This window comes from Phalacrocorax carbo, chromosome 5, assembly GCF_963921805.1.
Source record: "Phalacrocorax carbo chromosome 5, bPhaCar2.1, whole genome shotgun sequence".
NCBI lineage: Eukaryota > Metazoa > Chordata > Aves > Suliformes > Phalacrocoracidae > Phalacrocorax > Phalacrocorax carbo.
Window position 1 is genome coordinate 70,883,113 of NC_087517.1, and position 27,474 is coordinate 70,910,586.

General features: G+C 47.0%; 2 protein-coding genes across 2 annotated transcripts; both read left to right on the forward strand.

Annotated features, from left to right (window-relative positions):
* The first annotated feature begins 1,021 nt into the window (after positions 1-1,021).
* LOC104040199 (Secretin) lies at positions 1,022-5,001 on the forward strand. Its single transcript, XM_009501009.2, has 5 exons — positions 1,022-1,110; positions 1,970-2,074; positions 2,364-2,468; positions 3,601-3,702; positions 4,745-5,001. Exons 1-5 carry the CDS (start codon positions 1,022-1,024, stop codon positions 4,926-4,928), a joined length of 585 nt encoding a protein of 194 aa, XP_009499304.1. The 3' UTR covers positions 4,929-5,001.
* Positions 5,002-7,039: 2,038 nt separating this feature from the next.
* On the forward strand, positions 7,040-21,402 carry CDHR5 (cadherin related family member 5). The gene is made up of 14 exons (XM_064453092.1): positions 7,040-7,223; positions 7,426-7,604; positions 8,515-8,565; positions 8,889-8,981; positions 9,107-9,205; positions 10,543-10,653; positions 11,006-11,182; positions 11,533-11,623; positions 13,209-13,306; positions 14,054-14,260; positions 15,337-15,453; positions 16,372-16,444; positions 18,975-19,126; positions 20,013-21,402. Exons 1-14 carry the CDS (start codon positions 7,145-7,147, stop codon positions 20,562-20,564), a joined length of 2,079 nt encoding a protein of 692 aa, XP_064309162.1. The 5' UTR covers positions 7,040-7,144; the 3' UTR covers positions 20,565-21,402.
* Positions 21,403-27,474: the final 6,072 nt, after the last annotated feature.

Below are 27,474 nucleotides of genomic sequence, written 5' to 3' on the forward strand. Positions count from 1 at the left end.
GAAACTCTGACAGTCCTTTAATGCTCTTTGTACAGTCTACTTTCAGGCTAAAATAAAACCAAAGCAGGAGGACTTTGATTTTTGGCTTAGCAAGTACTGAGAGTTTCCAGGGCAGCATCTAAGAAAGCCAGGTTTGCTTCTTTGCAGGACAAAGGCAGGTATATTATAAATTACCGATGTGGCTCCTGTGTAATCCCTGGGGAAATGTGAGCACCCTTTTATAAAGGCACGTGTGCATCTCTGCAGGCATAGGGCTGTAAAAAGAGCCTGGAAATAAAAGGGAAAGACTTGGAATGGCTTCTGGTAAACAAAATATGCTTTTGTTTTCCTTTTATTTTGGTAAGAAAACAAAATCTGAGGTTCTGCTGCTACTGAAAATGTGTGTTGTTTTTTCCTTCTTGAAAGATTAGAGGATAGGCAGGTATCAGCACACACACGAGCCCTTCCCTTCTCCTGTGCGTAGACAAGCTTTTATTTGGTACATGCCATTTTTTTGGTCTGAAAAAGCCCAAACAGATTTCTCCTGAGCATCTTCTAGGTATTCTAATAGCTGTCCCTGTGGGATGTTTTTGTGGGTGCTTTAAATCCTCCCCCTGAAGGCTCAGCTCTCAGATACTTATAGCAGAATGGGGTTTATTCCATGGAGTTGTGCTGCTGATGGATTAATTCACGCGATACCTCCCTGCGTAATCAAGGCATATTAGACTGAGTCACAGCAAAACCCCAGCACAAGCATGGTCTCACACAGCCAGCCTCAGACCCGTGCTCCGGGGCTGCGTGGTGGTGGTGGGACAACAACTGCAAACAACATCCAACTAACTGGCAACATGAATGATTTGAATTGTTCATCATTTGTATTCTAAAGAGATGCTATCTCTGCTGGCAGGAATTCCTGCCTGATTTAGCTAGAGTGGTGTTATTTATAGAGCAGTGCCTTCCGTGTGCCATGTGAACTGTACCAAAGACCGAGGTAATTTGTTCTGCTGCTCATAAAACCTTGTGCTTTAATTCAGGAGAGAACATGGCTTCCTTCATGACTGGTCTGTGGCAGCTAATTATTCCCATGATTGTCCTGTCACACCTCTCAGCATCTCTTCCGTCCCAGGAGAGGTAAGCATTTCTTGTGCCTCTGCATCCTTTTTCTCCATGGCTTTTTTGTTCAAAAAGCCTGCTAGCTATAAACTCAGCCTTTTATCTTCTTCCAGAACTTGCAGCTGCTTGGCTGTTGGGGTTTTTTTTTTCTTCTCTAAATTTATTTAGTTAAATGAGTACAAATGTTGTAAATATTTTTTCTTGCTTAAGAGTGGAAACACTGATTTGACTTTATTCGGGAGAAAAATCGGGACCCCAAACAGATCAAACTACAGTAAAAAGGCTCTATTGAGTCTGTTTTCCCTCTAGATGCTTACACAGGCTGATAGAGGTAGAGGTTTCTGTTTCAAATAGCCCAGTCCCATGAAAACATAACAAAAAATGGTCAATCTTTTCAGTTCACAGTCTCGCGTGTGAGGCTTTGGCAGGGTTGTCTCTCCCCGCACTTGGCAGGGGCAGTGAAAGCACAGAGAGACTAAAGGACTTAGGCTGGAAGAGGACAGATTTGAGGCTCCTTTGCAGCCCTTCCACGGCCCCAACCAGTGCCTGGCCCAGCGTCCCCAGCACTGTACCTGTGCGCACACACGCAGGCCTTCTGTGCTGAATCAGTGTCACCCTCACACCCCACATCCTTACGGTAAGGTGATTGCCTTAGTAAGAAGCAAGTGCAGGTAGTCCTTCTGTGCGATGGTTGGCGAGATATTTCTTTTAAACTCCTGTAAGATTTGCCCTTTTTTTGTGAAACTTTACCAGATTGGCACAAATTCTTGCCCATCTTTGTTTGGGACCCTCTTTCCTTAAGGGAGCAGTTTTAAGTGCCTGTTCTCTGGTCTTAAAACCATGCCTTTTCAGCTCTTTTCTCTCTTCTAACCTCCAGGACTGAGAGACATGCTGATGGGCTCTTCCACAGCGAGCTCAGCAAGATGAACGGCAACGCCTACGTGCAGCAGCTGGTCAAACACCTGGTGGGCCTCAAGGAGAGGTAAGGACCAGCCAGAACCAGCCCCCTGGGGCGTGGAAGTCTCCAGCGGGAGATGGGATCCCAGCAATGAGGGGGATGCCCATGGGGCTGAGCTGTCTCTAGCTCCAGAGCCAGCCTGAGCACTGGCCTCTTCCAGAACATGCCTGGGATGAAAGAAGACAGAAGAGGAGAAGGGGAGGGATACTGGGCTCCGCAATGGTGGGAAGAGAGAAATATCCATGTCTTGTGAGAAGTCCCACATCACATGGCTGGGAGGAGCAGCCGTTGTACTCTGTTTTCCCTGACACAGGTCCCAGAGGCACTCAGACGGACTGTTCACCAGCGAATACAGCAAGATGAGAGGAAACGCTCAGGTTCAGAAATTCATTCAAAATCTCATGGGCCGCAAGCGCAGGTAAGAGCTCTGCTTCCTGGGGAGTGGGAAGGCGGCTTGGGCCGTGCAGGCTGCAGGGAGGCAGGTCTCAGCTCCAAGGAAAGGGGGGTGGCGTGGCCAGTGGTTTGGAAAACTCGAGGCAAGGGCAACTGGGCCCGGGCTTGGGTCTCCTCCTGCTAGGCTCTGCCTGAAGCTGCTGTGCAACAGCAGAATACCCCATCAGCCTCCCCTGCCCGTCACAGTGGGCAGAGCAGGACACAAACCCCACTGAGGCCATTTCTAAGTATAAACCAACATTACCTCTTGCTCATGCATATCAAGCTTAATCCGTAGGACACAAAACTTTACATCAGATCACAGCCTGGGATTCTTTGCATTTTGATTTAGCCTTTTGGGGAACATTATAGGCGATTTACCTACTTCAGATAAAGCACCTGAGAAAATGTTTTTAGATAAATGGGCTCTGTAGCAGAATGAGGAAGATCTCTGGGTTTCATCGTCCCCACCCATGGCTCTGACTGCCAAACTGGTAAAGCTTTAGACTTAATCATATATATGGCCAATCTGGGGTCTTTCATCCAGCTGAAATATGAGGCCACTAGCCTCCACTGAAGCCATGTATAGAAGCACATCATCAGTTACAGCATGTGGCTCACAACTGCTGCTGCCCTTGCCGCCGGTATGTTATGAAGGGAGAGCGCTGCCTGGAGAGGTTTCCTTCAAGCTTGGTCCTTTTTTCAAGGCAGAGACATAGCACACTGCCTCCTTCCTATATGTCCAGGGTGCTTTGGTATTTTCTGGGGCACGCAAAACCCTGCCAGATGCAGCAGATTTTTAATTTCCAAATGCTGGAAAAAGGTATGTATCCATGGGCGGAAGGACATACCAGCACTGGGGAATGAGGCAGAGTGCAAGTGTGTATTAAAACCTGTCCCTTCACCAGCCAGAAAGCATCTGAGCCTGATTTGAAGACGGTACTTCTTTTTCTTCCTGCACAGCTACGGTGACACTCAGCAGGTTAACAGAGCACGGACCACAGGGCAGCTTGGTGGGGGGGGAATGTGCCTTCCAGACAGCAGTGCTGCTTTACATCTGTGGTGGTTACATTATTTGGCTTTTTAAAGTTATTATTAATTTTCTTTATCTAAACCAGCTCTCCAGGCCCAGTCAACACAGATGTGCAGGGGAGAGAGGAAGAAAACAGCCACGAGGAGCTTTGCTTTATGTGGTTGTACCAGAGCTTTCTAAACAGCAGGTAGGTGGGACAGATTTGTCACCTTTATGGCCCTGATCACCACGATATCAAGCCAAAAGAGAACTTTTAGTAACTTGCAAGTGCCCGGTTTTTGCCCCAAGTGGAGAGCTCTGATGTAATGCAGCAGATCAGAAGGGCTCACCTGATATCCTCAAAAATATCCTTGAGAAGGGGAAGGGTGGAAGATCATTAAATTGTCCATATTTTAGAATCACTTCTGCCTCATTCCCCGTCAGCTGAGGCACTGTCTCAGGACGGTTATTGCTGAACTGCAGCCCTCCCTCCGTCACAGTTTTGTACCTCCTGTCACTCGGCCAGCTACCACACTCCCAGGGGTGGGTGTGCAGAGCTAGAAAGGTAAATGCTTTATTTAGTCTAACTGCAAGGTGGCACACGGCTGTGTGCAGTCTCCGTTGATTTCCAGGCCTGCATTCGTGGTGGTCTCTGTTTCTACATGCCAAGCCCACCTGGCACTCACTCTTGCCTTACCTAAAGCAAACCTGGCATTGATTTACAGCTAAGAAGTACTATATAAAAGCCAGTTATTAAAAATAATAAAACCCAGGGAAATGAAGTCATACCTTATGATTTTTCTAATCATTGAGTTGTCATCCTGGACTGAAACAATTGTTCATCCCATTTGGAAACCTGCTCTAACAGTTAAAAGGGAAAGCCTTTGCTACCCTGTCTTGATTCAGTTATGGAGTCAAACACACACCTCAGGGTGGGCTGTCCCAGCACCTGGACATTGTCTCTTCCCCGCGACCAACCGCTTTCACTTAGACATCTCATTGTTAAATCACTAGAATTAGGAGGAATATGCTGGCCCTTAGTACCTCTTGTCCATGTTGCCCAGAATAAATGGGGATGATAACACCAGCAGGCTTCCCTGTCGTTGGCGGGGTGCCTGGCTGCCGGCAGCCGTGGCCCGGGTCCCTCTGTCACGCTTCTGCTCCCTGGAGTCGTCTCTGAATTTTACAAGGTGGCCTTGTCACACTTGCTACAGTCTGTGTCCCCAGCGATGACTTTTCCCTCCCAACAGCCACTCGGAGAGCGATGCCAGGGAAGCTGCTGCAATTACCAGCCAGTATGTTTGCCCCATCTCTAAGCAGATGGTTGCAGACATGAAAGAAGATACAATTTCGACTGAAGGTGAAGACAAAGAAGCAGCCAAGGAGACGGTTTTGCGTGTATATAGCCTTGGAAATAAAAAAGGAAACTATTGAATTTGCTTAGGAAAAACTCTTCAGATCAGCAAATAAAAATTCTAGAAAGCAACCAAACCCCAGCAAAACCTCTTAGATTATCAAGAGTGAAATATATGTCAGTGTGAACTGGTGTCAGTAGATGGAGCCTGAATGAAGCACATGACTTCCACTTCGTGCTATCATCTGGCTGCCTCCTTCTGAAGTGAAATAAAGATTCGTTAGCTACGCCTGTGCTTTGGCTGCTCTTTGGGAAACGGTGACAAGGGCGGCGCCGCTACTAGGTGTTGGACCATTAGGGGTGCGGGGGTGGGGGAGAAGTATCGTGCCAGGCTTCCCCCACACGAGGCATGCTGGCACGAGCTGGATCCCTGGCCACATCTTCCATGGCCGGCACTCAGCGCTGCTCACAATCCAGCTGCACAAAGAGGCCAGCATCAGGGCTTCCATTTAGCAGGACCTTAGGCAGGTGCTAGATTTTATTGCAAAGAAATGTACTGAGAGCTACTCAAGGTAGATACACGCTGTAAATATTGTTTCCTCTCAATTCTGCCCCTGTATTTACTGTCCCGGCTTTCTCATAGTCGCTAAAGACAAAGCTCCACTAGGAGGAATTTGTTCCCACGATTTAATGAGATTTACTTGTTATCGCTGCCCTGCGCTGCCTGGAGGATTCCCTCTGACAGAGCAGCAACAATACCTTTCCTGTAAAACCAACAGGTTTTGAAGAGCAGCTCTAAAATAAGGTGTCTTCAGCTGCGATCGTGTGTGCTACCGCAGAACTGCCTGGTCCATCCTGCACCATCATTCACCACTTACGATGCACATGACACCTGCAAAGGAGCCAGTCCCTCTCGAACGTGCACCTAAGCACCCATTCCCTTACTGTGATGCTGAAATGCTGCTCTCACGGACTTTAGCATTTGTTTATTTCAGTCCATAGGAAATCTCTGCTAGGAAAGAGGCCTCTCAGAGTGTTGACGGTCTGTATTTTGTTAAGCCACTAACGGCCACCCGGCTAAAATGCAGCATCTGAAAACATTCTGAAATCAACTGGGATTTTAAAAGGAGCAGCGAGAGCAGCTGTCCCCTTTCTCCTCCCACACAATGGGCAAGTTAAAACCAACGGTGCTCCTTTACCCAAGCAGCCAAACGCCTTGCCACGTGGTATTTGGCTTGGAAAAGTTCATGCAGGCTCAGAAAAGGACAGGCTAAGGCAGCAGAACAGCATGCTATTGATGCTTCAGGAAGACGTAGGTAACCGGAGCCTGGGTGGAGGTTCTGGGAGGGCGCCTGCGAGGAGCCGCTGCTGGGAACCAGTAGCAGGGGCACGCGTCGTCCCTGCGGAGTTGCTGGGTAATCGCTGGGCTGCAGCGGTCGCTGGTCGCTGTCTCTGGATCTGCTCTGCTCACCTTGCGAGGGTGCTGTAGGGTGGCTGGGAACAACAAGGTTCTCTTAGAAGCAGAACTGATTATCTGAACCCAAGGACTTCCACAGGGCCTAGCTCCTTCCTTTACCATCCAAACAGAAGAGCAGCCAAGATGGCTTTGACTTCACTGAAACCTTTGCCTTTTCCAGAAATAAAGATAAGGCATTTGAGAGCTGGCTTTTTATTTCTTTTTAAATCTGTTTTCCAGGAGCACCGTGACAGACTGCAGCTAGAAGAGAGAAACTGTAAGTCACGGGCTGGAGAGCAAAACCTGTTATAAAAGGGAATGCGGCCATGCAGAAAAAGCCTGGCTAAAATAAATAAGATATAAGGGGTATAGTAGCACCATTATGCCTTTTTCCAGGAAAATATCTGACCAAACCAGACCCTATCTCTGGCACATCAGAAACATAAATCGCCTAATTCCTCCCCGCTAGGAGAGGCTGGAGTACGCAGACAGCTTCCCAAGTGTCAGCCCTTGTCCTCCATGCTCATCTTGGGGAGCTTGGCTTTGAATTCTGAAATGCTTCGAACATATCCTTGTTGCTACAGAGAGTTTAGGACAGGAAAGACCCAGGAACAAAAATAGAAACAGGAATTGGTGTTATCATGTTCTGTGACAGGTAAATATCTTTCAACAAGTCATCCAATGAGGCAAAGAGGCAAAGGTTGAACCGCAGCAATCCACTCCAGCCAGCCAATGGTTTTTTGCCTTCTTGAAGCAGGGAATGCAGAAGTCAGCGCTGGGAGAAACAGTGCACCAGCGTAATCAGAAACAGGGACTTTTTTCAACAACTGGCAGCTCACCATGGCTGTTCCTCACGGGCTCCTCACCTCTGTGCTCCTTCTGCTGCCCTTCGTAGCGCAGGTTTCAGCACAGCAGCAAGGTAAGCTCTTGCAGGAGGTCCGTGACCACAGGGGAAGAACCCCCGCGGCAGCAGGTCGTGCCCTCACAGGTGGGAGACGTTTACGCTCTTACTCCGAGGCAGCTTTTCTCAGTGGCAACCGGAGGGGTCTTGCCTCTCACCCAACTCTGTCACGATGTGAGTCCCTGGGCAATTTTGTGTCTCATTTCTGTGTTTTTTCCAGGATGTTCTGTCAATAATAGCAAACCGATGGTTTATGAAAATAACCCTCCTGGCTACGTGGTGACCACTATCCGTGTGGAGCCAGGCTTCGCTGTAATGATTGATCCTGCTTCCCCCGATGCCGGCTTTTTCACTATACAGGGATCCGAGCTGCAGCTGATCCGAGGTGTGGACTATGAGGTAAGCCTTTAGCTGGCAGGCTGTAAGGATGAGATGGGTAACGCTGGGCTGTAGTGAGTTTCAGCCTGGGGTCTTGGACTTCCAGGGGTTCTCAACCTGTGTCTAAAGGATCTAGGAAATAACTTTGAAAAATAGACCTATGTCAGCTGGGTTTGAGCTCGCTGCTTGGGAGGTCAGCCCTTCCACAAGCAGAGTGTAGGGAGGAGGGGGATGGATGGGATGCCTGCTGTCACCTTCCTTCGATGAGCCTGTATGAATCAAGGCAAGGGGAAGTTTTAAAGCGAGTAACGTGAACAACTGTAGCGCCCAGAGCTCTCCAGGAGTCATGTAAAATGATCCCTGCTTGCCTGTAGAAAACAGCTCTGAGCAGCGAGGTGCTCTTGTGTGAAGCATAAAGGCAGTATAAAATATAAAAAGTGTGTGTTCGGTTAGGTTGCTGCTGAATTATTTTACCTTCCTGGAGCACTCTGTACACAGCCACAGGCATCCTTAAGCTGCCTTTCCCCTACTGTAAAAACCGACCTTTGTTTGAGCAAAGAACAGAGTTAATACCCTGCAAGCGACACTGTACTTGCTGCATGGAAATTTCTGTTTCATTCAAATTAAAGAGAGATCTCTGTCTGAATTGACCTTAAGTGTGACAAAATGGCCAGTTAGCTCTGCCGACGCTTTACAGGGGTCACCGGGAGAGAAGCTGGAAGATGGGTCTGCTTTGGCTCATAAACGAGATCCCAGCACCGATGGCTGGCTGCAAAGGAAAGAAAGGAAAAGTTAGATTTGCCTGAAAACGAGATAAAGCCCCGCAGCATTTCTGATTCAGCAATGTGTGTGTTTGGCTCGCTTACGTTAGGGAGAATTAGTACATTTTGGCTTTTTTCTACAATAGCTGGGTTTTTGTTTTTGCGTACAGAAAGACACGTTGCTGCTGGTGTACCTGACTTGTCGGAGCGCTGCCGGGCAGGTGAGTGCTCTCCCAGACACTCAGCCCTGTTACACGGGCAGCACGTAGTTCCCGCAGCTCTTCCTAGTCCACAGACCGGGACGAGGAGATGTCCTTTTCTTTGCGGACATACGCACTCCTCTCGCAGTCAGAGCGCCCGAGGCTCTGCGAGTGGGGAGGGCGTGGGAACAGGCCCCCAACCCCCCCCACACACACTATGGGCTGGCTGCAAGCCCCAGCCCCGTCCAGCCCTGACCCAGCTGTGCTCCTCAGACCATCCCCTCTGGCCGCTCTGCGAATCAGGATCAGCCCCGAACAATTCTCTCGCTCTACCCTTTCTGCAGAGCAATTCTTTGGAAATTCTTGTGACCATTCTCAACGTGAACGATAACAGCCCGGTGTTTAAGCACACGAATCTCACCAAAGTTGTTCCCGAGGTAAGCACTTTACGGAAGTGTAGCGGGCACTGGGTCACCCAGCGCGGGGGGACTAAGGAAGGGTTAGCGGGGAGAAGCTTTCAGCCCATTTCACACAGAGAATAACCACAGCAACTTTGTTTCAGGATACAAAAGTGAATGCAACCATTGTAGCCCGTCAAGATTTAAGCGCTAGGGATGCTGACCTGGACACCATATTTTACGAACTCACAACAATAGAGCCGGTGAGCATCTTTGTTCTTTGGGGAAAAAATGGTAGCTCTGGAAGTCTTTGTGTTTAATTCAGAAGAACCCCAGCCTTGAGGCTAAGGTCACTGTACTGCATTTAGCTCTCTGGAAGAGGTATGTCTTTTGCAAAAACCAAGCGTTGGTTTAGCAGAACAGAGCAATCAACATCGCAGGTACTGAATTCTTTTAACTGCTTTCGCTTCTGTTACGCAGATTAACCTTTCATCTAGGATATTCTGAGCCGTATGACCCAGGGAAGTCTTCTTGGGATGGTCTGTAAACATATCAGAAGAGACCTTTGGACCTCACAGAGTTCAGAACTGTGGTGTTGAGTCAGACAGGGAAAGGAGGAGTTATTGTCCTGTTTGCCACAGTGTCCGTGCAGAGCGGGGATAACATGAGCTGCCCAAGGCCACACAGAGTCTTTGGCAAAGCCAAAGGCCAACTCCACTTTCCCCAGGTCCAGTTTAGTGCCTTAGTTTATTTCCCTTAAGGGAGTTGCTTGATAACATGGGAAGTGAATTGTACGCGCAGTTGAACTGACGCCAGCCTAGAGTGCCAGGGCTAGAAACTTAAAAAAAGTACATTCAAGAGAAAAAAAACATGCATATTTACATTGTTAAAAAGCATTGTGGAGCGAGCAGGCAGCGTCTGACATTCTGCCTCCATCACCCCAGGGATTTGAAGGGTTGTGAACAGAAAGCCCAAGTTTTTAAGTTTCAGCTGTGGGATCAGGCGTTGTACTCACATGGGTGTAAATCCAGGGGGATGCAGAAGTTCAGATGAATTTTAGGCAAGACATAAGATTAAAGGAGACCCAAAGCGAGTGCAGAAGGTTATAGAGTAAAGTGCAACTTATGTTATTTCAATTCAGCTTTACAGTTGCTTCCAAAGTTCAGCTGTGCTAGCCTAAGGCAAGTGATCTTGCCAGCTCTCAGAGGCTGAGCCATCTTTGGTCTGTTTTGCGCATGGATGATGTGAGATTGCTTGGCTGGCACGGACCCAAAATCAAGGATTGTTGGCAACCTGTTGAGTGTAGGAAATAAACGAGGTAAAAGATTTCATCTGGGACCTGCTGAGTAGGTAGGCAGGCAAAGCAGGGGATCTTGGACAAGAAAACTCCCAGGAACACGAACAAACCTTTCTGACAAGCCAGGCAACGCCAGTGTGCAATCCCAAAGATTAAATAGATCTGGCACCCTCACAGTACCGCCCCCGCCCCACGTTCCCAGGCTTAAAGGTCTGGTTGGGATGACAAGCACAGCAATGAGCTGCGTTTCAAACGTGTCTGACCAAGTCTGCTAGTAGGGCTTTTCCTTTTTTTCTCCCCCAGGACACAGACAGTTATTTTGCCATAAAAGGAGTTAATAACCCAGAAATTTATTTACAAAAAGCACTGGACTATGACAAATTTAATTGGACAACATTGGTCTTGTATGCAAGGGTAAGTGCTTTAGGAGGGAAAAAATGCCTTGTTTGCCCAAGCCTCTCCTAACTGAAGGGTGGGTCGAAACGGGAGGTCTCTGGGATGGCAGGAGGGAGGGTGGATACCGAAGGCGGTGAATTGGGAGCAGCCTTCCACCCTCCATAATTACACAGCGACTGTCCAGCCTTGCATCCTGCACACCTTTGTCAGCAGAATGCGAGAATTCACTGCTTTAGTTAATCTCACATAAATTGCTAAGCCTTAGAGTGGAGTTATAGCAGCTAAAATAGCCTGGGCCGCCGGCTTTTGCAGATGGGCTCTTTTGGCGATAAAACTTGCATCTCATGAGTATGCTTTGCTTCTGGTACAGGACAGGCCTGTGAGAAGCACCAACATCACCAACACAGCTACCACAACAATAAACATATTTATTACACAAGCTGACACCAAACCACCCTGGTTCTTACCCTGCACCTTCATTAACGCAGACAATAGCATCTGCATCAGCAGCCCCTACACTGGGAGGGTCAATATCTCCGAGATGACGGTAAGCAGGCATGATCAAACAGCATCCAGCATCCTTGATGCTCTTCCCAGTGGGTAGTGCCTAATAATTTCCATGAGCTCGTGCTGATCTCCGGTCATAAATGCAGATGGTTCAGCATGACAGGGAGAGTGGAGGTTCCCCCACCCGCAGCAGCACATCACAGAAGAAGGGAGAGCTGGAAAACCCTTTGCTCTGGGCTGTCCCACCTCTGCCCTGTTAGAGCCATTTCCCAGCAATAAATGCTGTCCTGCCCAGGCAAAACCACCAGAGCCACGCTGGGACGGGAGAATGCCGCAAATGCTGATTTGGCGCTGTAGCATGACATGTAATGCTTTGCCTTGTTATTGCAGACGGAGCCGCTCATCCTAGAGCCGGGGCCTATCTATGCCATCGACCCTGACTACACTTTAAATGAAAAGATTGTGTACAGGATTGTTGGTGGTGAGTAGAACTTGTCACCTGCCACAAACTGCTTTGCTCATGTGTCCCCTACGTTACCTGCCAAGAGGAGATACCCTCCACGGCTCTTGAGAGTTGAGTGCCTGGGGATTTGCCCCTCTGTTCCTGCCACAGAAATATAACTGGATCCACAGAACACAGTGGGTTAAGTAGAAGAAACAGACTACAGAGAGGGAGAAAGAGAGAATTACAGTCCCACAAACCAATCTCCATGAAATCTATTTCAAAAGGACTTTGCTTTTTTGGGAGGTGAGACATGTTTTATCTTTAAGCTTTTAGACTTGATTTTGCCAGTCTGGTGACGCCATTTTCATTTAGTCTTTGAGCTGAACCTAGAACTCCCACACCATCAGCATAATTTTCATTCATTGCCAAAAATTATGTTTTTATTCCCCAGCACATTGCCACTGTCTAATCTGGCCTGTTTTAGTCTTGATTTCAAAAAAGATTACTTGAATACAGTCAACTGATTGCCCAATCATTGACTGGGCCATTTATTTAATTCAAAGGATTTTTTTTCTGTTTTTCTTTTTCTAACTAATAGTGATGTTTTGAATAACAATCAAGGCAAAGGTAGATCATATTGGTCAGGTGGAGCGATCACTTGTCCATCTCCCTTTACCTATGCCACATGGCACCACATATGTGAATATCCTCCTGATAATAAATACATTAAAGAACCTTAAACACCACTGGCATTTTGGATGAAGTGTGGCCTCCCTACCGTGCAGTCCATAGGGGACCCCAGACTGGCGGGTCCTTGTCTAAATACAGCCCACAGTGTCTCAGAGTGAGGAAGAGAACTAAAAATTTTGCTTATATTTTAACATATATCCAACATAGATGTTTTTATGGTTCAAACACAGAGGTGTAGGAAGCTGATTTCTCCCCCTACATCAATACAAGCAGGTTTCTGCGTCTAGGCTCCTTCTGTAGTCAGTAGAGAGAAATAAGCATTTCCAGAGCAGAATGCTGCTCACGTTGAGGCCAACATTCGCAGTAAGTCAGATAAATCATGCACTGAGATGCTATTTTCTCTTCACAATATAAGTAACAAGGTCAAGTAGAGATGTCTTCCCTTTACATGCCTGGAGCTATTCAAGATGAATCCCCACCCAACTATTCTTTGCAGATTTGTTTCTTGCCTTTACAATAGGAATAACCCTTCCCTTACCTCTCCTGAAGTGCAGTTTGGGTTTGGTTAGGGTTTGGGTTCAGGTTAGGGAACTGGAGACCTTCAGTCCTCAAACGGCACCAGAGCCGCTGGGCTCTAGGCGTTTAGCAGAATTTAAGCTGGCTATATCCGTGCCTAGGCATCAGAAACACAAAGCTTTGCTGTCCTGCCTCATCTGGTTGGGTTCACGTACATCTTCTCAGTGCTTTTTGTCTGTTGAGTCCCTCTGAATCCTGGGCCAGCACTCCCAGCCCTTGGAGCCGCCAGGCAGGCGAGGGAAGCAGCAGTATCCCCTGCGGGTATTGTCACTAAAACGTGAAAAAATGAGTCAATGAGCTCCAGGTCACTTTATGAAGGTATCTGATGATTGAATAGCTTTTCCGTTTTCTTTAGGGGATACAGATAACATATTTTCAGTGGATGCAGACACAGGGAATCTAACTATGAACAAAGCAGCAACTTCCCCAGACTCGTACCTATTGCAAGTCATGGTAAGTCCGATGGCTTTGCAGAAAACAACAACCCAGCATAGCTGGCTCTCTAGCAAGCAGCAGTCTTGATGTGACAGGAATCAATTACATCAATAGTTAAAGCTAACTCGGTTACACCCTGTCTTTTGCAAGGGCCTAGTATTTGGTCAGTGGCTTGTACCAACCTACATGCAAAGCCCTTGCAGAAGTTAAGAGATGTTTTTCCTTACGTGTGGGTTGCAACATCAAAGCAAATTAACAGAATGGGGACGTCCTGGTGAGTTGAAGTATGTAGGAGCATAACTGGAAGGCTTTCTTCAGGCATGACTGGAGCTTGTGTTACAGTAGTTAACATAACTCAGCCCTAGAGACAAGCTCCTCTTTTGGCCTCAGCTCAAGGAAAGGAGGGCGTTGAAAAACACTCCCTGCACGTACAGACCCAGTACCCTCATGAAGATGAGCAGACTCTGCTGGTGCTGGGATCTCACTGCTCTGTACTGGAGCGTGGCAGTTTGTCCAGCCATGGCCCTTATGGAGGGTCATGTCTAGACGTCGGGGCTAGACCAAGACCGTGTGGAGAGCCAACAGCAGAAGCAAGCTAAAACACAAGGACTCCAAACCATGAGGCCACCTGCGATAGGCCTGGCTCAAAGCTTACTGAAAATGATGGAAAGAACCCCATGGGTTGCAGTGGGCTTCAGCTCAAGCCTATCCTTTTATGTCTCCTCACTAATAGGAAAAGGTTAACATTTCTCTCTCTCTTTCCAGGCCACCCAGGTCAACAACATACAGAAATACTCCATAGTCAGTGTAGAGATTAAGGTCATCAGTAAAAGTGATTATCCACCGTACTTCGAGAGCAGGATCTACAATGGGACAACATTTGTTGGTCTGGCACCGAGAAGCTTTGTCTTCCAAGCTGGTAATCCTTCAACCCCACTGATGATAACAGCAGTGGATGATGATTTTCCTAATGTAAGAAACTGAAAATGCACAGCATTCTTTCTCACTGCTTCAGGCTTAAAGCAGGACGAGAAACCCTGAGGAAGGGGAGGTGGGGAGAGGCAAACACGTGTTTTTCTCTAGTGTTCCGTATTATATTTCCCTGGAAATTCCACATAGATCAGAACCGCTTATGGTGTGATGTAATGTGGAGAAGCTGCTGGACTCCTCTCTTCCAAAAGCCAGTTCTGCCCAGATCTATGTAGGTGAGCTGATCCGCTGCAAAGCAGCATGCTGAGGAAGGCCCAGGGTTAGCACATACGGGGCCAGATCTGAATTAGGGCTGGGTAAAGTGTCTCCTGAAAGAGTTTGGGGTGGCAGGATCCCAGGCAGAGGTGTCCTCTCTCTGCCAGGTCAAGGAGAGATACTTGTGGACTGACCTGGGAAGAGGAGCCAGTCCGAAGTCAGCAGGCTAGCAAGGACCTGCAGTCCTGGGCAGGAAATTGATAACCTTCTCCCTGTGAGGGGTCATTTTGAGAGAGCCATTCTCGAACAATGTACTGGGAGAAGGAAAGGGGAAGAGACCTACTGACCAGCCAGTCCCATCCCACCCTATTATATAAATAAAAATATTATATATTTATAATATTATATAAATAAAAAACTAGTTTTATTGACGCCAAGGCTTCCGTAACAAGTCTAGGGGCCCTAGCAGAGGGATAACAGCCTAGACACAAAATAAAAAATTGTGCAGACCTCAGCACAAGTGTTATTCTCCATGTACATCCCCCTTTGGCGCTGATCAAATTTACAGGGTCGCTTGCATAGATGAGTTTTGCTTGGGCAAATACTAAAGATACAATCACAAGCTGGGTAAGACATGGGATTTTTTTTCTGGAGGCAACACTTTTAGGATACAGTCTTGAACTCTGAGCAACAGGGTGAATACATGTGAGTTCAACCTTTCTCATCTCTTCAGTCAGATTTATTTATTGCACTATACACCTGCTCTTTCTTTAGGTGTATCTGACAAGTCCTGCCAACGGCTTGTTACAAAGATGCACACAAAGCACAGTGTGGTTTAATCATTCACTCTTCTGGCTTTTCAGAAAGTCAACCCAAACATTAAGTACTACATAAGAAACAGCACTGATTTCATCGCAACCAAAGATGGACTCATCCTGACAAACACGATGCTGAAGTCACCGGGAGCTGTAACCATTGAGGTAAGGCAAATTTTTCTCATTATCATGGAAGGAAGGAGTAGCTTCTGGTAGAGAAGCACCAAGGGATGAACCCCATTAGGTAAGGGGTATAATGAAAGGACAGTCCTTGTCCCAGCCATTTGCATCATAAATGTTTGGTGATGGAGGGAGACAGAGTGATAGCAAATTTACTCTGTGTGAGATACAGGCTATATCTATCTGGTGGTAGCTGTAAAATTGTTTCTCCAATCCTGTGGAAAATATAATTTGAGACAAGCAAAAAGTCAACTGGGGAGAATTTAGGAGCTGCCCTCCCACGCTCTGATTCTGATTAACAAAAACAGGAGGGTGAGCAAGCGGGTAGGAGGCTGGTGTGTAGGTACAGGTAAGGTAGGATTGCTGGCATATACCCCAGCTCTAAAGGCTGCAGCCCCAGACTTGGAAGTCCTTTGGCAAATCCAGTCCTTTTTTTTGCTCAGATCAAAGGAAGCAGTGAATAATGTTAGACTCTAAGAAGCCAGATGTTCACTATGTCCATGTGCCTGTGACAGCTAGCTCCCCAGGACTTGCCCAGCACAATGCCATGCCCTGCGGAGGTATCTGAGCCAGCTTGACTGTAGCATTGTTTTAGCTACACAGGCAGGGCGGAGAGGTGCCAACGCATGCTGCTGCCCGCCCCGCACTACCTCATTATCTGTGTACAGCACTGGGCTGCAAAGCTGTACGTGAACGATGCACCTGCTTCTGCCCCGGGACAGGGAAGCTTCAGAGCTCTTCTTCCTCTGTGACCGGATTGTCCAGCTACAACACAGGGCTGGTGTGAGGATGTCGTGAGGGTATGGACAAGGTATTTTGTCCACAAAGGGCCCATCACATACCCTGAGAGGGAGCTGGAGATCTGGGAAGTCCCTAAGCTATCTCTTTCTCTTGTTCACACAGGCTGTTGGAAAAGATATGGTGAGCCTGCAGGAGGCGAGCACTGTAGTCGTGGTGGAGGTCATCCTTGCTGCAGGTAGGCTGGATGTCTCTTTGCTTTCTGCTTTATGGAGATGACTGGGGAGTTTTTTCCACTTCTGTGGGCAAACTGGCAATGACACGTCACCCACTGAAGTCTGTGGGCCTGGGCTGAGGGCAGCCCCATACCTACAGGAGGTTCTACGATGGCTATAAGACAGAAACACTCAAATGACATCCTTATGATATGGTCACCACATGCCTCAAACAGCCTCCTGAGACTTTAAGTAGTGCTGTGTATTGTAGCGTCTTTTCTTGTTATTCCAAAGCTAAATCTGGCATTGATTCATGCTGGTTTGTGGCTCAGAAATAACCCAGGACACCTTATCACAGCAAAGGAGGGTTGCCCTGAAGCCTTGGTACATCATTTCTCTTTTTTTTTTAGCCAAGGACAGAGAAAGCTGCAACATTATTTCCTGCCTTATGCAGGGTAGAGAGGTTGGCACACCCCCACAAAGCCAAGCTTCCTCATGAGCCAAGGCATATTCTACTCAGGTCAAGTTCTTATACTCCAAGATTTTAAGGTCTTACCAGGAGAAATGACCCATGAGAAACAAGATAGACGTGAGGCTACATGCAGAACCCTCCAGCCATCATTTGGCTTTGTTGATGTAAAAATAACTTACATTTCCATACTTCTTAGAAATGGCTCCAAAACAGATCTAAAGCAGTTTGATTTGAACCTTATGAAGCTTCTTATGCTTCAGATTAAGATGAACTGGTATCATGCATTTTCACATCAGGGTAGGCAGATAATGCCCAGACTCCATTGGTTTCTACATGATGATGTGTGATTGAAGTTCCCAGTTGGGCTTTTCCATTGCTTCACTCTCTGAACCATGACCATCATGGGGATTTCTGGAGGGGAAAAAAGCAAAGTGGGCTCCTGGGTGTAAATTTGAACTCCCTAAAGGTAGTGTCACTTCACAGCTAAAAACACTGGCTGCATAAAAACTGCCTGAACCCAATGTAAGGGCATAGTCCAGCTCAGCAGAAAGCTGGTTCAGGTGTCAATACACAGAGCTGCAAACGCTCCGAACAGATGTATCAGCACTTCTATGCAACTTCTAAATGTTGCCCTTGCTATTTAAACCCCACAAAATAATGATTCTGGTGACTATGTGGAAAAGTAGATTGAAATGACACTGAATGGCTCAGAGCCTATGAGAGGAATTGTGCTTTTTAATATGCTATATATATATATAGCCAGCACCCAGGAATGGCCTGAACAGAGCTGAGGTTACCATTTGCCTGGCCATTCTGTAGGATATTTAACCCTCAGCTCTAAGGGGTGGTGTTAAGGACTGTGCATGCAATGAGGTGGAGGGTGCTTTACTGAGCGTTCCAATATCCAGGGAGAAACTAGAGTTGTTTTCAATATATTCTTCTTCTGGGAAGCGGTAACTGTACATTGGCCTCTAGTTACTGACGCTGGTGTCGCAGCCAGCTCACACGGATCTCAAGGTGAGTCTTTCCACGATGCTGAGCTAGCTTTCACAGAGGCACTGCGTGCTGCACAGCACAGAAATTAGGGGTCAAGGAGTTTCACATCAGCTCTGTGGGCTGTGGCTCCCTAGCAGACAAGATTAAGAAGCAAAAATACACCAATGTCCTAAACCGTCGCCAATATATTAATAATAAACCGAGGGCGCAATCAAATGCGGAGGGAATACTCAAAGTCCATTGTCATAAACAGGTCAGTGGGAGAATAAAACTGTGTTTCATTAATCATTAAACTTCAAAGAGATTAATTTACCCTACAAAATGAAGCTGGAAAACTTAAAAATAAAGAATCCCACTGACAACAGCAAGCAAAGATTATTAACCCTGAGGAAGTTAATGTCTTTCCACTCCAGTGTTGATCTCCGTACAAATATGCTTATACTGACCGGTGGCTGAAAGCATAAGCCGCTCCTGAGAAGGCTGGTGTATATTGCTACAGCTACAAAAGGGCAGGAAAGGGTTTCCTGTCCTGTGGCCCTTCTTATGCTTTTTCTATTTCCTATTATGCTTTTTTATTTCCTTTTTTAATGTGCTCATCAGTATCAGAGGTGATGTTCCGGATTAAAGGAAGCTTTGCATTTTCACACACATCTGTACAAACCCCTCGTGTTTGCATGCTGCTGTGAGGGGGTGAAGTGGGAAAGTACAAGATCTACCTATCTTTGCTCCATGTAACATCCGCTTGCCTAATACAGTCACGTATATATTAGCTTACTTAAGTCATGGGGTAAAGTCGTTGTCCTGTAAAGGGATGCTATTTCCACTTCATGTAACTTGTTGGAAGTTATAATATTCTGTGAGTGGTCACCTTAAAAAAACCCCTCTGCTTTCAGGACAGCAAACAAATGGCCTTCTGTGGCATAAAATACATCACTGCCACATTCTGAAGCACAGGATGCTGCTTTGCCCTTCAAAAATCAGTTGGAGCTTCTCCCACAATGACGTGTTGTGTTAAAAAAGCTAGCTGCCGTTTTTAGGCTTTGTAACACTGGTTTGGTGTTTTTGTTTGTTTTTTTTTTTTATAGCTGTAACCTCCTCTGATAAGATATACACTGCTCAGGATATGGCCATCTTAGGTGGTACGTTAGCAGCACTGCTATTAATTGCCTTAGTCTTCCTTGGAGTGATGATAATTAAACGATATGGAAAACCAGTCAAATACCTAATAAGCAGAAAGGTAAGTGCATGCCTTGTTTGTACCTGACTCACTTTAAGAATTTCTTAAAGTTAGGAAGTGGGATCTGAGGAGGTTTTAAAGCATGGATGGGCTGCCCAAATACTACACATTTGTGTGAATCGCTCCTGAGACAACGTTTGCAAAGGCAGCATCGCTTTGGTGTTGCTTTTCGTTGTTCTTTTCTGCCCCCTGAGGCTGGAGCCATGTGGTAGATGATGAGCAGGCGTGGTAAGGAGAGGACCACAGCTCCATGGAGCACAAAACCTAGGATGAATGTGACACATATCAGAGGTGGTCTCTGAAACACAGATGTCTCTGGTATAAACGGCTGTTCGCCCTCCCTCTATGGCCAATGGAGAGGAAGGTCCCTTCAAACCCTATCCTAAAGCCTGGACTTAGACAGTTGTCTGCACTTGAGCTATTAGCCCTGGCAGTCTGGTTACTTTGAGATTTACGGTGTAATTTGTCTGACCAGATGCTGGTCTCAGCCTTAGGATGGGACTGTGAAAAGCCTAGACTCCACTGACGACAACGCAAATCCAGAGCACGTAGCTCAGGTGAATAACAGCAGTCCTTCACCCTGAGTGAGGTAAATCCCACTCCAAAGTAATACCTCAGGTGGATTAGGTACAAATCGGTGTGCATTGCTGGTGCTCAGCCCTCCCGGAAAACACGCCTATGCTTATCTGAAAAAAGTCCAGAAACGGAGTCAATAAAAAAAGAGCTGTTCTGGGGACTTGTATCTTTCCCAGGCTTCAAAGAGGTTTAAGAGCAAAAGAAGCTGAAGCATTTCTGAGCAGGAGCTCAGACCCTTCAGCCACCCCTTTTCCCCCCACAATGTTTCTTTTCCTTTCACTACAATCACAAGGTGTCTTTCCTCCTGTAGTCCTCCAAGGAAATATCTGGGGGTTACCAGAACCGATCTTTCAAGCAAGATGATCACCCAGAAGTGAGTACCAAGCAGCATGAGATGTCAGAAAACGGCAGTGTCCAGTCAGTGGCACATGTGCTGGAGCAGCCAGCATTTTCCTTGCCCTCTTCCAACACGGAAGGAATTGATAGCCTCCCAAAGGTTTCTATAGTTTCCACCGTCACCTTTGACCAGGAAGAGAAAAAGGAAGAAGCAGAAGAAGAGGCTGAGCATGAGAAAGAACTGAAGGTTATCCTCAAGACAGGCAGGCACGTGGAGGATGATGGCTACAAAGCTGTGTGGTTTAAGACTGATATAGATCCAGATGCTGGAGGGAGCGTTGAAGTGATTGAGTACAACGCAGCAGATGGTGATGATGACAGTGACGAAGATCTGCAGAATGAGGAGGAGAAGGAAGACGAGGAGGAGAAGGAAGACGAGGAGGAGAAGGAAGACGAGGAGGAGAAGGAAGACGAGGAGGAGGAGGAGGAAGATTATGACAAGGATGATCACCACAGAGGGCTGTGAGTGTCCTTTGCCTCAGAGAGCTCATCGCTCCCAGCTGCAGAATTGAGAGTGTCTCACACAGATGCAGTGACAGAGGATGACAATGACATATAATGAAAATAGGCCGCCTCTCCCTCCAAAAATGGGGGAATCTCAGCTGTTTTCCTGCCATGAAGCCCATCTTTCTGTGCAGGTGGGAAACTGGAATGCAAGGACGATGAAGTTGCCTGTCCTGCTTGTCTGAATGCAGACTAAAGCTGGAAGAGATTACAGCTAATTCAACCCTCCAGGGAGACCTTGAAATATCACTTAGGATTTTGGGTGGGGGGGAAAATGTGTCCCATGTCTCCACCTTCCTGCCTGTTCCCTCTGGGGTCCCTTACATCACATTTCCCAACCTGGCTGCAGGTACAGCAGAGATGTTGCTGAACTGACTTTGGAGCAGTTAGTCCAGCTCGCAGTAGCAATTTAGTTACACAACCCAGTGTTCATCTCCCCTTGGTGGGTAAATAAGCCAGCCCTGACTGCTGGGCTGTTCCCTTCAGGGTGTTACTGTTTGATTCCAGCTGCGGGGCATAAGACAGCCCAAGTCATCCTGACTCTGCAGTTGCTCGTATGACTGTATCCAGGAGCTCGCTTCAGGGCTTGGCTCTGCTCTCTGCCGTGCCAGACCCCGTGCTCCCAGGACAAGGAGTTGGCACAGGCCACCACGGTCCTCGTCCTGCCAGCAGCCAGGAGTTTACGTGCTTGGGAGCTGCCGTTTCCTCTGCCACTGGTAAGCAAGGACTGATCACATGTTCTTTACTGAAGGACTTTGTCATCAACGTTTCTGTGTCATAAAACTGCTAATTGTGCCGTACTTCTTTAGCTGGCTGTCTCCTATCTGTCAGGGAAAAGGAGGGCTCCTCCCAGGACCTGCCTACAAAATGCCAGGGGTATTTCCAGGTCTCCAGGCTTTTGGCAGCAATGGGTATCATTACAGGGGTGCTGGATGTGGGGTCAGCACGTGGTTCCCACCGTTTCCCTTGTCCAGCAGGGCTCAAGGTGTCCCTTTTGTCATTGCTGCTGAAGGAGGTCAGCATTGCCTCCAAGTGCCAGATGGCACCGCCGTTTCTCTGCTCCTCTCGTCTCAGGTGCAAGCCCTTTGCATGCTGCCTGCCTCCATTCATGAGGAGCCCAGCAGGCTCTTTTGCTGCTAAAATACCATCTTTCAAGCTTCACCTAGAGCTGAGATGCAGACGAGAGCAAGTCAGCTCTGCTGTGCTTGCCTTATGAGTCCAGGCTTGAGCTAGAAAGCCTGCTGACCTCTGTATTGACTTCATGGGGTGACAGCACCTTAGTGCGTTGGACCCCTCCTCCCTCAGCCCCCCCTTATCTTTCAGCAATATTGTCTTCAGTTATGGTCCTGCCATAAAGCCCCAATTCAGCAAAGTGAGTGCACCATTTCCACGCAGCGTGGGGAGTAAAGTGTTTGATGCTCTAGCCTAGATTGACACTTCCCACCAAGCAATCTCTTCTCCCACCTGGCAACCAAAAGCTGGGCTGGTTTCCACTGTCTGAGAATATGGCTGTGTGCATTTGCACCTTCTGATCTATCAGCACTGAATTCCTGCTGCTCCTGCTTTTCTCATTTTGGGGGTAGCTACAGGGCAGACGCAGGCTGTTGAGTGTTTAACTTCCAGTAAAAAGCTCAGGAGTGTCCAAGACAGGCATGCAGCAGAAGGAGCTTGGGTCACTGATGTTTTTCTCACCTTCTCAACTTAGTGCAACAGCACAGGATTGCAGCAAGATATGTATCTCCTGGTAGAGAAGCAAAACCAATAAATAATCCTGCCTTTTCCCTACAAGCCAATCTCTGTATTGCTGCTATTACTCCAGGTAAACCCTTGAGAGAGAAAGCGAACTATGGCTGCTGGGATCTGCATGTACCCCAAAGCACAAATGATTTCCAATGAGGCTTTTTTCCTCTTGGTCCATACTTTATTTCTGTACATCTCCCTGTCCCGGTGTTGCTAGTGCTCAGTTCTGCTCTCCTTTCTCCGAGGAGCGCTGCCTTTGCTGTGTGGACTTCAGGAGCAGCGCTTTTACTGAAGGTGGAGATTGAGATGCGGAAAGCTTTCCTCCTTACTGCAATAAAGCTATTTGCCCAGAAATTACAAGTGCGGTTTGTCCAATAACAGAGGATAGGGAATGTGCCCTGTGTTTGCCATGTAAGCGCAATTCCTCCAGTAGCTTAGGATTACCTCCAGCAAACATTTCCCATAGGTCTGTGAGAGCTCTCCAGTAGCTGCGAATTGGTAGCCCAACGCTTCGGCCACCAGCAAGGGTGAGAGCAGAGCCCAGCCTGCCCTCCCTGCTGATGCTGCCCATGGGAGGGTTGCTGACGGGTGGGTGAAGCAGGAGTGTTTCTACTCTGACACCCTCCAGGGATTTGCTTTTTTCACCTCTGGCTAAAGGTCCAAAACTGTGCCACTGGCTTGCTGTGCACCGAGAATCAGCACGTAGGATGGTTCAGCGGTGCTAAGTGCCCTACTGATTAGGGATCGTTTTGGCAATGCAGGATTGTGTCCCAGGTCAGTGGCTGACATAACCCAGCTTACGTGGAACAAGGGATGGTCTCTGTGGAAGCAAAGCAGAAGCAGACGTTGCAGTAATACAACAGCGATGTAAACAGTTGGGCAAAGGGAACAGACACAGCATTGTGCTTTCTAACCCATTGTGGTGTGGGAAGAGACTGGAAAGGACAGAGGAGGTCTGAAAGAAGGAGAGAAGTGCAGATAAAAGCAACTTGATGGTCACCAGCTCCTCTGCCCGGTGTTCTGCAACTGAGACTGTCACCAAAGCCCGGACTAAAACTCCTGAACACCAACGTAGTGTTACACAGCAGGAATTCTGAACTACGGCACCGGATGCTTGGGGGATAATTCATCCTGGCGTGCATACCACAAGTCGGGATGGACAGAGCTTAGGTTGCTCAGTTATATACCTATGCATTAGATTTCCTGGAATAGTTATACATATCCATTCTATTTCTTGGAACTAATTATAATATTTGCATCTTAGTTACTTAGGTGTTCTAAGTCCCTTAGGAGCCCCTGAAGAGGTATCCGGTGGTCTCTGGTGGTCCCTAGTTGTTTGTTGAAGGGGTGTTTTTTGTGTCCTTTCCTTGAACTCTGAGTCCTTCTTCGACATCTGGTCGTGAAGTTGGCCCATCGGGTGATCCTGTCAGTGTGTTGCAAGCTGCGTTGGTTTCAGCTGCTGTTCTGACTCTTATCTAGATGGAGACATCCTCAGTTCCTTTTGTCTTGGCCTGCTGCTAGGTTGTTTGCATCCCGCCAGGATGTCCTGATCGCACTCACAAGGATTATGTCCTTGAGTGCATTCTTGCCTGAGGCCCCTTCCAACGGGACCAGCGCTTATCAGAACCCAGTTATTGTTACCCACAGCTCTGTTATGTGGGTTGCAATTGGTCATTCCTGCCTCAGTGCATTAATAAGGAGCTTTGAATTATTTTAAGGCATAATGACCTGAAAAGGCACTGGGACTTCGGCATTGGGAAGGAGAACTGCTGATTGCCAGATCCCATCTGCCTTTAACAAACCAGGAAAAACATTTCTGAGAGAAATGCTGACACAGACAGACCTGTTTACTCAAAGCAAGGGACAAGAGACAGGCTCAAATTAGTCCTGGTGCAGCTGGATATGCGCGGTCAGGGGGTGCCAGTCCGGTATATCTAGCAGCATGGTGAATTTGGCCCCACCAGCTGTTACCAAAGATGATACCACCACAGTGATGAAGGGACACAGACATATGCACGCACAGCTCCCTTAGGCCAGCTGCCCCCCAAGTGTGCTAGAGCAGAAATACCTCCTCATCTCCTGCAGCGTTGCTAGCCTCGGGATTACTTGAGGCACATCTTTCCTCTCACTTTCACATTTGCAGACTGTATTCCTGGGGAATATCCTTCTCTAGCTCTTCTTTCTACACACTTGGAGAAAGGAAAAATCCGTTTCTGCTTGTCCAGAAGACTGTTTCATGGTTCCTGTGACCAATGACTGAACTGTACTTTTCCCAACAGAAGGCAGTTCGCGTGGGCTGAGGCAGCATAGCAGCTCCATTTCCCTCATTGCTGAGCCGTATGTGATCTGTTCTCGTCTGCTGGCATGCTGCTGTCAGTCTGTCTTCCTTCTGCTGCTGTATTGTTTGGGCTTCTGGGCACGTGCGTTTGCACACTGGTTTATGAGCTCCCTCTATTTTCAGTCTGTACGCGTGCGTTGGTGCTTCACCTTCCCCTCGTTGGTGTGCTTCTCATGCTCTTGGCCTTTTGTCTTGGCACGCTGTTTGAGTCCAGGCACCCTCAGTTTGCAATTTGTTGGCTGTCGGTGCTCTGGCTTCCCTCGGCTGGCATGCAACTGAAATCCCGTCAACGTGCCACTCGCCTGCCAGGCTCCCTGACGGCAGTTCGTTCCTCTGCAGCCCCAGCTGCTCAGTCTGCCCCCTCGCAAGCTTTTGTGTTCTTGCTCTTTTATCCTGCAAAATTCGTACTGGAAATACCCAAAAGTTTGTGCTTGTTAAGACAAAAGTTAAACCGCAGCACTCGGAAGAGGAAAAGTGTGTTCGAATAGTGCCGTCACATGGACAGCAAAGGCATCTGTCTTTTATTCTGCCTAGCTTGGATGAGAAAGCAGAAAGTGAAGGCACGTCTGCTGACTCCTTCCTGCACCCAACTCTTCCTTCAGAGCCTGGTGGTGAATTGGGGTGTCCTGTCAGCAGGAAGGTTTCACTGACCTTCCCTCTCTTGGGATAACAGCCCCACACGATGACTCACAAACTCACATTAATATTAGCTAAAAGACAGAGGCGCAGGAGTGAAAAGCTGTCACATAGTTTGTATTACGAAAAGAAGCATTAATTTTAAAATCTGGATTCTCTAAACGGTGTCAGATTCTAACAGACTGCACGTAATGCGGGAATCTGGCTCAGATAAGTTCTTATTTTTCTTCTAATGCAATGCCAGCTCTAAGGTCTTTGAAAAAATGTGTTGCAACATAAGATGTGCAATTATTCTCAGATTTTTTTTTCCCTGCAACAACCTGGAGTAACACTTTGTGATCTAAGATGAACGACCATGCAGGACACAATTCTAAGGAATTTGGTCCACAGTTAGTGTAAGCGGGTAGGAAAGTACGTTCGTGATTGACAACAAACCTGCAGGGGAAGATCGCAGTTTCAGTGTGGCAGTGGTAGATCAGGATTTGAGATTACAGAGGGCAGCTGAAGGGAGACTGAAATGCATTGCAGAGAAAACACAGCTGCCAAGGGAGATGATGCTCATGAGGTTTCCGAGCTTTGAGCACCCTCTTCTGGAGTAACACACACCTAAGAAGTGACCGTTTCATTTTCATTCTTGGCCTCTACAGGTAAAAGAAGCAATGTCCCTTCCTAGCTGCCGGGGAAAACCGTAAAGCTGAATTAAAATCACCAGGCAAGTAGGGAATTTGAAAAATCAAGTAAAATACAGACATTTTATCTTCAGGAGGTAACAGAAACAAACAAAAAAAATCCCAGGTGTCTGAAAATTCGTTTCTGCTGGCCCAACTTCTGTCCCCATTTAGAACTAGAATAACCTCACGGTTTCCATCAAGTCTTCACTGGCATAACTGACAGCAAGTGCATCCTTTTGCCTTTTTTACCTCCAAGAGAGAAATGGCTTTGGTGCGTGGCTAATTGGAGTGCAGAGGGCACTTCTGGGTTTAGATTTGATGGGACTGAAGGTAACTGGAGACCTGTTTACTTTGTGTGTAGGATAGCAGAACTATCTAGCATTTACCTGAAGCAATAATGAACCCTGATCTCTTCAATCACATAATCTAGAGATAATTATTCTTGACCTCAAAGAACAACTTCCAAACAATATGTAGTCAGCTGTAGAAGACATGTTTTAAACTGATTTGCTTTGGATATACAGTGCCTTTAGCTCTGAAAGGGATTCTTTTTGCTTTAAAAAATGACAATTCAATTTTATTCTGGTTTGTACAATTTATTTTTTCATCAGTTGGTTACTAAGTCCTCATAAAAGTAAAGCTGACCTCAGCTGACCTGTAAATGGAAACTTAAAGAAATGGGATCAACTCCATCACATGGACTTTAAGCAAATTATGGCCTTTAGTTTTTATAAATACATGTTTTATCCAATCAATAAAAACAAAGCAGTCCACCAAATAGATTCAAAGGAACAGATTTGGAACTATAATAAAAACCGAGGCTGCAGAAATGACCCAAAAGATGGTGGTGTTTACAGCAGCAAAGGCAGTGGCTGAAGCAGAGTGAGAACAAGCACACAGGTTTGGTGGGGGTGAGAAATCTGCATTCCTCAATCGAAATTGCTTATTCTCTCCATATGTGCAAGAAGTTTTCTTCCTAAAACCTCCTCCCAATGCCTCTTCCCTCTGTTTGTGGCTCAACAGCCAATTTTACAGTATATAATCAGAAAGTCACATAAACTCACTGACTTGCGTTCGAGATTTCACAAGATTTCCTTTCCTGCCATCTGACTAGATAGAAATACTGTGTTCTAAGACTTGTATGTATATATATTAAAAAAAGAAAACTTTGATTCAACTCCAACTCAGAGGACTGTCCTCCAAGACAGTCACTATTGTAGAAAGTCACGATTTTCATAAAATTTACGTATTTGTTACTAGGTTTAGCTTTGGGTCATTGCTCTCATCTCTGTTAGCTGGGCGTGTTGCAGCACACATGTATGGCTCTGTATCTGAGTCAGAAATCACGAACAGAATGAAAAACAGCCCCAGTTATCAAAAAGGACATCTATTCTCAGCCAACCCAACCCAACCCAAATATCAGGCTGTCTTTATCCTTTGTATTTACTTTGCATATTTCTACTCACAAGAGGACTCATGCCTTTTAT